This window comes from Pleurodeles waltl, chromosome 6 (genome assembly GCF_031143425.1).
Source record: "Pleurodeles waltl isolate 20211129_DDA chromosome 6, aPleWal1.hap1.20221129, whole genome shotgun sequence".
Taxonomy (NCBI): domain Eukaryota; kingdom Metazoa; phylum Chordata; class Amphibia; order Caudata; family Salamandridae; genus Pleurodeles; species Pleurodeles waltl.
In genome coordinates, this window is record NC_090445.1 from 1402396800 (window position 1) to 1402409149 (window position 12350).

General features: G+C 43.6%; 1 protein-coding gene across 2 annotated transcripts in view; it reads left to right on the forward strand.

Annotated features, from left to right (window-relative positions):
* The window catches only part of VPS13D (vacuolar protein sorting 13 homolog D), a 2230750-nt gene that overhangs the window by 1426843 nt on the left and 791557 nt on the right, over positions 1 to 12350 (forward strand). For both annotated transcript variants that reach the window (XM_069240741.1, XM_069240742.1), the window contains one exon: positions 7471 to 7601. In XM_069240741.1, coding sequence (XP_069096842.1) covers positions 7471 to 7601 — 131 coding nt within the window. The remainder of the gene's footprint in view (positions 1 to 7470; positions 7602 to 12350) is intronic.

A 12350-nucleotide genomic window follows, 5' to 3' on the forward strand; every position in this document is an offset into this window, starting at 1 on the left:
TCGGCCTCCACACAGCCCCCCTCCACTGCACTCAAGCCCGCCTAGTATGGTTCTGCGGGATCACGTCCGTCCAGTTGGAGGGAGGATTCGTTTTCATCTCCCTCACTGGCTTTCCATCACCACGGACAAGTGGGTCCTGCAGATCATACGGAAGGGCTACTCCCTTCCCTTCCAGTCTTTCGCTCCGACAAAGGACTGGCTGATGGAGGACCATCTAGCTTTACTCCGCGAGGAAGTTACAGCTCTTTTGGCCAAGGGAGCCGTAGAAAGAGTCCTGATATCAGAAGTAGGCAGTGGTTGTTATTCCCGCTACTTTCTGATTCCCAAAAAGAACAAAGGCCTTCGCCCTATCTTGGATTTAAGGGACGTCAATCTCTTCCTCAAGAAGGAGAAATTCAAGATGCTCACTCTTGCTCAGGTTTTGTCTGCCCTAGACTAAGGAGACTGGATGGTAGCGTTGAATTTGCAGGATGCGTATTTCCACATTCCTGTCCTGCCAACCCACAGGCGTTATCTGTGGTTCAAGGTGGGCCACAAGCACTTTCAGTTTACCGTGCTTCCTTTCGGTCTCACCAGTGCCCCACGGGTGTTCACAAAGGTGATGGCGGTGGTGGCAGCTCATCTGCGCAGTTCAAGGATTTCAGTCTTCCCCTACCTGGACGATTGGCTGTTAAAGGCTTCTACGCCCCAGGCTCTCGCACCCACCTCCAGACGACGGTGGACCTCCTGCATTCGCTGGGGTATAAATGAAGAAGCTCACTTTCATCGGAGCTGTTCTGGACACAGTGCAGTATCGGGCTTATCCTCCCAAACAGTGGGTCCAGGATATTCAGGTTATGATACCGATGTTTCGGCCTCTATCCTGGATTTCGGTGAGACAGACTTTGATGCTGTTGGGACTCATGGCTTCCTGCATTCTATTGGTCAAGCATGCCAGATGGCGCATGAGGGCTCTGCAGTGCGGCCTGAAGTTCCAATGGGCACAGCATTAGGGCAATCTTACCAACGTGGTTCAGATCTCGGAGAGGACTGCAAAAGATCTGCAGTGGTGGTTAGTGAAATGCGATTGGGTCAAAGGCAGACTCCTCTCCCTTCCCCAACCAGATCTAACGGTAGTGACAGATGCGTCACTTCTGGGATGGGGCATCCATCTGGGGGAGGTGGAGATCAGAGGTGACTGGTCTCCAGCGGAATCTGGGCTCCACATCAACTTGCTGGAGCTTCGGGCGATTTGGCTAGCATTAAAAGCATTTTACCCTTTTGTGAAAGGGAAGATGGTGCAGGTGTTCACAGACAACACTACCGCAATGTGGTACTACAACAAGCAGGGCGGTGTGGGGTTGTGGACCTTTGTCAAGAGGCTTTATGTCTTTGGACATGGCTGGAACAGCAGGGCATGACCCTGGTGGTTCAACACCTGGCAGGTTCTCTGAACGCCAGGGCAAACGAGCTCAGCCGAAAATGCTTATAGCTTATAGGATCACAAATGGTGTCTCCATCTGGAGGTGGCGCAAGGACTCTTTCAGCAGTAGGGAGAGCCTTGATTAGATCTGTTCGCCTCCGTAGAGAACGCGCAATGTCAGCAGTTTTCCGCTTTGGAGTTCCCAAGGGCGCTATGCTTTTCGTCGCAAGTGGAGTTCAGGCCTCCTGTACACCTTTCCGCCTATGCCACTTCTGCCCAGAGTTCTCAAGAAAATCAAGAACAACCTGGCCCAAGTAATCCTAGTGGCTCCGGATTGAGCACAGACAGTTTGGTATCCAGAGCTTCTCAAAATGAGCAACCAGGCAGCCTCTTCGGGAGGATCTTCTGTCGCAGCAGCAGGGGAAGGTTCTCCACCCGAACCTGTCAACTCATGCGTGGAGATTGAGCGGCGAGAGTTGATGGTTTATGACCTCCCTCCCGAGGTCTGTGATGTCATTCTGGCAGCCAGGCGTCCCTCTACTAAGTCGATCTACGCCTGCCGTTGGAAACGTTTTGTTTCATATTGTACAGAGAGGTCTATTGATCCTCTTTCTTCTTCTCTGTCTAAAATCCTTTTGTTTATATTGTCTCTCGCCTCCTTGGGGACTCTCAAGGGCTATCTTGCAGCCTTATCGGCTTTTCTTCAGTTGCCAGATCAACCTTCTCTGTTTACATCACCTAGAGTACAGAGATTTTTTAAAGGGCTTGTGCATCTGTTCCCACATGTGCCTTTCATTATGCCCCAGTGGGATCTTAATTTGGTTCTTACCTTCCTTATTTGTGCTCCCTTCGAGCCCTTGCATAACTGTCCTCTCCTGCTACTCACTATTAAAACATCCTTTTTGGTGGCAATTACATCTGCCAGGAGAGTGAGTGAGCTGCAGGCTTAATCTTCAAAGCCACATTATCTCATGATATATCCTGACAAGGTAGTGTTAAGAACTCGTGCCTCTTTCCTCCCCAAGGTGGTGACCCCTCTCCGTCAAAATATCACCCTGCCCACCTTCTTTGCACCACCGCATCCCTCTAAGGAAGAGGAGCGTCTCCTTCGGTTGGACCCAAAAAGAGCGTTATTGTTCCACCTTGACCGCACTAAGGAGTTCCGGGTGGATGACCAACTCTTTGTGGGGTACGTTGGTGCAAAGGAGGGTCGGGCGGTGCAGAAACAATCCATTTCATGCTGGGTCGTTCTCTGTATAAAGATCTGCTACGCTTTGGCAAAGAAACAGCCTCCCCAGGGCTTGAGAGCTCATTCTACTAGGGGGAAAAGCTGCTACCACTGCGTTAGCACGTGGCGTACCGGTGGTGGACATCTGTCAGGCTGCAACGTGGGCTTCTTTGCACACATTTTCAAAACACTACTGCCTGGATAGCCAGGTGAGAAGAGAGGGGCATTTTGCCCGGTCTGTTTTGCAGGACTTCCTAGTGTAAAAATCTCTTTCAGACCCACCGCCAGGCGTTATAGCTTGTGTATTTATTCTAAGGTAAGGAAGCTGCAGCTAGAAGTCTCTATCAGATGAACAAGTTACTTACCTTCGGTAACAAGGTATCTGGTAGAGACTCTGTCTAGCTGCAGATTCCTTACACCCACCCAAGCCTCCCTGCTCTGCGGATATTTTTTGATATATATGATTTTGGCATTTTTGCCTTTCTTAAAGGTATGAAAGATTTTTTACTTCAAACAGTCAAAGAGGTAAAATCCATAACTGTTGGTTCTTCCATGACTCTGCGCTTCTGGCGTGGGAAGTTGTGGAAAAGAACTGACGTACGCGCGCCGAGACGGCGTCTATATAGACAACCGTGACGTCATAGACTGCTCCAACGACGCTGACGACGCACGTGGATCTGAATGACACCGTCCAACAGCGCGCACTGGGTACTGCTCAGAAAAAACTCTGGATTGGAAGCTGACGCCAGGGAATTCTAAGGTAAGGAATCTGCAGCTAATCTCTACCAGATACCTCGTTACCGAAGGTAAGTAACTTGTTCTTAAAGGCCTAAGAGAAAAAATTATACAAGTCGTAAATTGTGCACATTTGATTGATGGTGAACCATGTGGCCACCATTCGTATTAAGCACCACATTTTAACTTGAGAGTCTGCATTTATATTAAATAAAAGTACTAAAATTAGTTAATATTAAAAAATGTTTTATTAAAATGTAAATTAAGAATTGAAAATATTGACTGTGAATTAAGCGTGCTTATATTAAATGAATATCATTAACGTGAGTTACATGTGTGCACAAAATAAATGCATGTTTACAATTATTCTAACATGTTATAATGTTTCCAATTAAATAATTTGCTTTGCATATATGATTTGTAAGGTGTGCAATAGGTTTATTCATGTATTAAATGTATTAAAATGTATTAAGGCTTCTTAGCTTGACTAGGCCTGAACGATTCATTTTGCAGCAGTAATGGAAAATCGCTTGTTTATTCTGTCCCCTCTGACCTGAAATATTTTCCTACGCTGTTAATGTGAATGTTGAATGGTCTGTTGTATTGTAGGCAAGAGACACGTTTCGGAAATAACAATGTAGCACAATTTGTTCTAGCTGTCGAACAGGACAGGAAACTTGTAGTTCTCTTGTGAAAAGTATTAGCTTAGTTAATTCTGTGTTGTGCGAAAGGATCTTACGTAACAAATAATTAGAGAATGTAATATTTTGGTAGAAATGTGTTCAATCATATAGATGACAATGTACTTTTGCTGAGAAGATTTGGAAAAGTTGCAAATTCTATGATGCCATCTGCAGCGATTGGATGCTGAAACTGACACCCACAGTGTCCCCACCTGCAGGACCAATGAATGGATTGTGCATACTTTAAATTAGTGAGGAACTTTGAAACTGGTCAGTCTGTCCTGAGAAAGTCTTCAGTCTGTTGTCTCTTGCTTTGATGCTGTTCAGAACTCTGTCAGAGTCTGCTTGAGTTTGCTGTCACCCTCCTATTCTTTAAGTTCCCAGATGAGTTATCTCATCTTGGGCTTAACTGCTCTATTCTTTTATATGATTCAGTACTAATAAGGCCGACTAATTCTGAACTGCTGATCTGTCCTATGTGCTGCACATGTTCTGCACTGTCCTTATGCTGCGTCATCTGACGCTGGAAGAAGGTGACCGCTCTGCTTGATAAATCAACCCTGTATGCTGTCCCATGAGGAGAGGTATATCTAAATGTGGTTTCTTGTTTCCTTTACAGTTAAGTACTTATACCTGCATATTTGTTATAGTGAGGTGGCCTATTTGGATGGTTTCTGAATTCATTTCTATTTTATTTTATTTTAGTTTTTACCCGCATGTGTTAGCCTGTTCCCACACATGGAAGTCCAAATTCATGTTAGTGTTAGAAATGGCCCAGCTCTGAAACCTGAAATTTGAAATTGAATGTTAAATTGTATTTTGATGATGTACTGAAGCCACCATCATCTGCTTTGAAATCTAACAATAATGCGCATATCGTGTTATTGTTAATTTACATTATTCATTTGGAGTGTTTTACAGTGTTGTTGTTTAGTAGGCTAAATCTTTTCAGACATTTCGGTCAGCCTATGGTTTTCATGTATGTTTATAACTTAGTTTTGCGCACCATATATGTGACATTGATTTTCGGATTGTAATTAAGCTTTGAAACTTTATTCAGTTTGGAGTTTGATGTAGTGTCAGATTGATCATGGTGTTTAAAATTGCTTATGGTAACATGTCATTGATTTGTGATTGAATGATTCTGACTACTACACTCTTCCCCAAGTCCAAAGGTTCAGTCAACCTCTATAGGTGAGGTTGGTCATGGTCTCCCATCTGAGCGCTGGTGGTTTTTGAACCTGGAACCGAGGAGATGAAATTCTTCTCCGAGCCCCAGCGCTCCCTCACAGATATGTAGCACGCAGACTCTTCAGGTACACGGAAAAAACTAGATTTATTGATGTATGTATATATGTACAAAGAATAGCCTTCCAGGGAAGAAGATTGCTTCCGTGCTCAACCCCTAACTGCTTCCAGCTGACTCTCCTTACACACGCTCACATCTCACATGTTCCATGATGACATTAGTAGCCTTCTGAGCCTTCTCTACAGCCAAGCAGGCCACACCCATTCGATACGAAGTATATTCAAGTTGAGAGAGCGTAGCTTACATAATCAATATTAACATGAAATGATTATGAACTAATGTATAATAATACCACATAGAAATGTATTAATATATTTTGCTAAACGCATGCTTGAAAATGTGCCCACTGGGAGTGGCCACCAATTTATACAATGACTAATGAAACTGACTAATAATGATGAAATATTCTATTAAAATGTGATTTTGTGCTAATAATGAAAGGTTATATGTTAGACTTCTGCTAATAAATCATTAGGCCTTAGTTAGCATGAGTCGAGGCCTAGCTGCCCGGTTTCATATTAAATGTGTTTTTCTAACGTGCAGTGTGCTGACTTGCTGAAGGACATGAACCCTTGTTTTTTCCAAACTAGAAGATGAATGTAACTGTAGTAGATCCGTTCTCATGAAATTCGACTTGCTTAGTGAAACATTCTTGCTGAATGCAACACTGTAGACCACTCGCAGGTACAAGGTCGTCTAAACCGGTACAGACAATGGTCACTGACTGAAGATGTGCAAAGGACCACGAGAGTATGAAATCATACCGGACATTCCACCCGCTGAAGACGTCAATCATAAGAACCAATAAAATACATGAAAACTGTTATGGGGTGACAAATTTGATAAGATAATTGAAACTCTATTGGAGGGAGATAGTGGGGTGCAACCCCTCAACCAACCAAATTTTAGGGGAATGTACAACGAAAATGGGATAAAAACCGTTGACACAAGGAAATGAGTTAGTTAGGGAGATGCTGATGCGACTTGCTATGACCCAGACACTTTGTCACTCTGCTTAGAGACTTTGCTGTTTGGTTCTTAAAACCATTCTTGCCTTATATTGCCCATTTACACTTTACCTCCTTATGAGGGAAGTGCCCCCCCTTCAGCCGACTTGCTGAGTTCCTGGCTGATGGCTAATCAACTGCTGTCCTGAGGACGAAGACTGAATCTGAGTGCTGACCCAATACGGAGGGTAACTATACGACAATGAAATTGTGATTGTCTGTTTGCTTTTCCTTTCTAGGTTCCAACTGCTTCTTTTGACAGAGACCATAGTTAGATGTTTTCCAAATTGTTGTTACAAAATTGTTTTGCATGAAGCCCAACATGCCAATGTCTATTCGGGGTTAGATGAGGGGTTCACTAAACAGACGCAAGTAGACAATTGACTGAATCTATGCTTTGTTGAATAACGTGATAATGATACTCTGCTGAAGATAATCTGTGTTGATGCCGTGTTATGTTCTAATATTCGTGATCCTTGCTTTGATGAAATCTTATCAGAGTTGCCATATTGTGACTATGCTAACGTGTTTCTTGGTTTTGAGATTAATAAACTTACTAGTAGAATTGTAATCAATATGGAATAATTATCACAAAATTTATACTAAACTGGTGTGGTTATTCATGACTGAAAGGTCATGGTGGTTCTTGAGTCTTATTAATGGCTTTGACTAAATTTAATTGTCTTATTCTGGTAAATATTGATGACGTTATTGACATATTGATTGACATGCTGATTAGTTATCTCGTCCTAAGGTGTCTTCAATCAGGGTCAAAAGATTCATTGGCCTAAAACGAGTCCCAAAGTGTGTAAATTAGTCATAAAGGGACGCATTAGCAAAGTCACAACAGAACTCGTGAAAGAAAACAGACAGGAATGTCAACCTCTGGGTTGGGTCTGCAAATAGGTGGAGCCAGACACGCATCTAGGTTTCATATTTAATCATGTGTATGCTAAGCAAAAATGACATCTGATCTCCTAGTACCGCACATTCTATAAGGTTGGAGAAGAAGGGCCTCGTTCAAGAGTACTGTGATATATGTAGGTTGTATTTGTAATTTGGGCATTTCCTGTCCACCGTAATTCATGTTATTTTTTTTCACTTAGGTATTGATATTAAGAAAGGCCGAGGGCGATATATGGACACTTGCATGGTAACCTTCGCCCCTCGTTATTTGTTGGATAATAAGTCATCGCACAAGCTTGCCTTTGCCCAGAGGGAGTTTGCAAGAGGACAGGTACATTACAGATTATTTCAATTCGATATGATATACAATGAGAGAATAGGCACAAAACAGCTAGTAATGTGAATGATTCTTGTGAATGGTCTGTGTGCTTGAGGCAGCTTTTTCTCAATTAAAGGAGAGCAGTTGTTAACTCTAACAGTTATTAATTATGTTTGTTTGGTTCGAGCTTTGAAATTTAGTTAATTCTTTGAATTGGCGACATGACTGTGCTTGTGTTCACACATTTGTCCCGGTTTGCAAATGTTAATATTGATGTTTTTAATGTAATGTATTTTAAAATATTGTTAAACCTCCTTGATGAGACAAAGAAATTCCCATTCACGTCGTGTGAACGTTTCATATGCATGTCAAAACCACTGCAAGGGAGAGAAAAAAGTTATCCAGTGTTATACATGCGATGTTGGTGTAGTTCTTCCTTCTCCTTTACCCCGTGTCTAAAATAACAGTACATTGATTTGCCCTTAGGATGAAAGTCCTCAGCAAAAGCTGTCACTGTTGCTTTGGTCAAGCTACCTATTTCTTAATCAGAAACAATCCAGTATTTTCAGTTCCCAAACAAATGATTTTATAAGGTTGCATTAAGAATTCACGTTAAGAATTACGACATTCTTCTCAACTGTCTTCACAGAAGTTATGATAGCAGAGACCATGCCGTTTTCAATCCATTATCTTTTGTTATTTCAGTTTACTTTTACTGTATTTGCATCTTATTTACTATTTTTGTCACCTTTCCATTAATGTAGATAAATGTTGTCAGAGTTAATGCAGTCTGGTGACGTTATTTGACGATTTTGTCTTTTTCTTTTATTTGACACACTGTTTGACGATTTTGTCTTTTTCTTTTATTTGGTGAGAAAATGGGAGGTCACCTCAAAATCATTAGGCACAAGTCGTATATTCATTCTATTATCATATGTCGGTTATGGGCTGGCGTTCTTCGTGTATTTGATGCCTGGAAAAAATATCCTGACCTGTTGTCATGCGAGCACTGTTACCAAATACTCCCAAAGGCACTGATTGAAAGGAAAGGCAATCATTTTTGTCCTTCAATTAAGGAGATTATAAATTCTCATGCTATGTTCTTTTCGAAACCCAGACCACCCTCTTCAGTTTGGATACATGAAAAACACAAGAAAGAGCATCCCTCCTCTCACCAATATAGGAAAAAAGAGGGAGAAAGACCACATGTCATTTTCATTTTCAGACCAGGTTCCTGCTTTTCAGCCCATATCTCCACAGGTGAGCTTTCCAATGTCCAAGATCTATTGTGGGCCAGGTAGAAGCCTTCAAGAAGGCAGTATTGTGCACATATGTGTTCATCCATCTTTGATAGCTCTCAAGAAGGTTTTGCCATAACCAATGGCATTGACCGGCAAGGGTTCTACAACAACAGCTTCCATCTCAACTGCAGTACCTGTCTGGCTCTTAAGCCTTCAACCTTGTGCAGTTGAAGTAGGACCTAAAGCAAGTTTTAAAGCTGGCACCTCTGTCTGCTTCTAAAGGGAAGCTGATGCCGAAATTGTTGGACTCTGTTTTATAATCTGGACAGACAATGCATATTCTGCAGCCTAATAAGTAAAAGTCAAAATTTTATTTTACTACAAGACGTTCCCTCACCCATATGAAACAGCAATACACTTGACTAGGGCGTTTCATGTATAAATCTGATAACGTGAAAAAATACGATAAGTTTCGCTTCTGTAAGGTATGGTTCTAGACTCAAAACAATGTGTGAAAGAAATCTGAAAAAACTTGCAAAACTTTCTGACCATTATGGGTGGTGTAAATTATGTGAAAACATACTGTCAAGCCATAGACACATATTCAGGTGGAATCGAATTGCCAGTGAAGGGAGCTGAAAGAGATTGCTCTCTTAAGTGCAGGCCATGTGCAGGAAAGTCAGACTGCCATTTTATGGTCCAATGCCTAGCGCTTTAAAAGATATGTCTAAGCGCTAGTCCTTAGATCGTAGTATACATAAGTACTGGCCGACGGAAGAATACTTGTTAAACAGTATTCTCTTCCAGGAAGTCCTTATCAATAGTCATAAGCACTGAATTGTCCTGCCCATGTGTGGGATTCTAGAGTACTTTGTGAACATTTTTTAGAGCCTAAGTCCTGCTCCAGTGTTCTAGTCTTGAGTGTCCAGACATGGATTTGTTCACATCAGTCCAGAGCAAGAAGTGTCCTCAGTTTTGTTTTAATTTTCCCTGATTAGTTCACAGTAAATGCTTTCTGTAGGAAGCTGGATTCTGGTTGCATTCCCCCACCCCAGATGCAACTTTGACTGACGTACACTGGGTTCCTGCTAACAATGTTCCAAGTGTCAGTGTTCCTTCCCCAAAAGAAGACACCTTGTCACTTGATCCTAAGTGACCAGGCACTTTAGCACCTCTGTAAGTCCCTTGTAAATGGTACCACTGGTACCTAGGTCATGGGACCCAGCACCAAACGTATGTAGACTGCCATTGCAGGCTGTGTAACAAGGTGCTCCCACAAGTGAAAACACAACATGGCACACATTTGTGTGCCATGTCCCCTAAAACACTGCTTGTAATATTTAATAGTCCCCCTAAGGCAGGGTGCTTATATTACATGTTAGCAGGGGCATATCTGCTTGTGCAGGTATGTCCTATGATTTGTCGAGCCTTAGACATAGTAAATGAAAAGGGACGCCATTTTAAATACATGTGCTGGACACTAGTCAGTAAGAGTTCCCCAGCTACATGATGGCTTCACTGAAACTAGGGAGTTTTGGTATCAAACATCTCGTATTAAAAAATACTCACTGATTCCAGTGATGGGTTGATTAATTGATGCAGTTTTTTAGAGGTGCCCCCTGAAAAACCTCCCAACCACTGGTGAGCTCACTGACTGGTTCTGGCCAGTCTGTCTCCAACAGATGGGAATCTGACCCCACAGGGTGAGAGCCTTCACTCTCTGCAGGTCAGAAACAAAAGCCTGTCCAGGTTGGGGTGTGGAACACCCCTCCCCACAGGATGACCTGCATTCCATGGCAGGGAGCAGTAGGAAGCTGGCCCGGTGCGTGGTGTTCGTGCTTTATACCAGGTCCAGGCAATCCCTTTTAGTGAATGAAGATAGTGTCTAGGAACCAGGGCTCTCTAGTGGTAGCTGTGGAGAGCAGCCAAGCCTTATCTAAGAGGATTGTAAAGCACTTGGAATACCACAGCAGTCACACAGTAGTTAATCTCACATGAAAGGAACCACACAGTGTTGCAAAAGCAAAGGTACTTTATTACAATAACACTGAACTAGATCACTTAAAGGCAGTCCCCCAACTGGAGGTAAGTACACACTATATATACACAGTAGATATTAGGTATTGGCATATAGAAACCACAATTATTGGCAAGAAATAGTGAAAAATAGGTAGGGCCCATAGGGGGTCCAAACCATATACTAAAATAGTGTAATGCGAAGTGAGGTCCCCCACCCAAGGGTGTGAAGTAGTTAGAGGGGAGCTGGGAGCACTCAGGACCCCAAAAGATGAGTACCTAGGTGACCACTTCCTGTGGGGAGTGGGCATCACCCTGCCCACTCCCCTAAATTCCACCACACACAAGATGGCTGAATGCCAAAGTGTTATCCACTTTGGGCTGGCTACCCTAGGGGTGTGCTCAGCTCAGAAGTCCAACGCACCTTCTGCATAGCTAATTTTCCAACCAGTCTTGGTGCCAGATAGGCCCTGGGGCAGTGGTTTGACATCGTCCTCTGTGGAAGGCTAGATCTGCACACTATAGGTGGTGGGCTTCTTTAAAGCTCCTGTAGGAAATGTACTCTTTTCTCATGGTACCCCCACTTTGTGCATGTTTATCATTGTGTTTAGACTGTTTTTACTGGGATCCTGCTAACCAGGACCCCAATGATTGTGCTCTCTCCTCTAAATTTGGTTGTTTTGGTACCCTTTACACCTCACAATTGGCACACTGGGTCCCTAGTAAGTCCCTTGTATATGGTACTTGGGTACCAAGTGCATTGGTACACACGGGGCCCCCTATGGGCTGCAGCATGGATTATGGCCTCCACGGGAGCCCAAGCAAACTATGTCTGCAGGCCTGCCATTGCAGCCTGCGTGAAAAGGTGCATGCGCCCTTCCACTGCTGGTCACTGCAGCAGGTCACTGTAAGTCATCCCTATGGTAGGCCCTCCTAGCCCTGAGGGCAGGGTGTAGGTTCCTGTGTGAGAGGGCACCCCTGCGTGGGCACAGTTGCCCCTACGAATTCCAGTGCAATGCACTGGACTTCGTAAGTGCGGGGGAAGCCACTTTACCAGTGTACTGGCCACAGGTCACTACCTATGGACCAGCTACATAATGGTAACTTCAAACCATGGCATGTTTGGTACCAAACATGTTGGAATCATACCCCAGTACTAATGCCATTATTAGTGGCATGATTCCATCAACTCTGGGAGCTCCTTAGAGGACCACCAGAATTGCTCCTACCAGTCTTTCGAGGTTGTGGGCAGCCAGTGCTGCTGCAGCCCCTCAGACAGGTTTCTGCCCTCCATCTGCTTGACCAGCTCAAGCAGGGAAAGGCAGAACAAAGGATTTCCTTAGGGAGAGGGAGGCAACACCCTCTCTCCCTTGGAAATAGGTGTTACATGGCTGGGGAGGGGTAGCATCCCCATGCCACCGGCTTGCTTTCGAGGGCACATTTGGTGCCCTCCTTGCATAATCCGGTTTCCCTGCTCTGGCACAAAAGCATGCAAAAAAGGGGA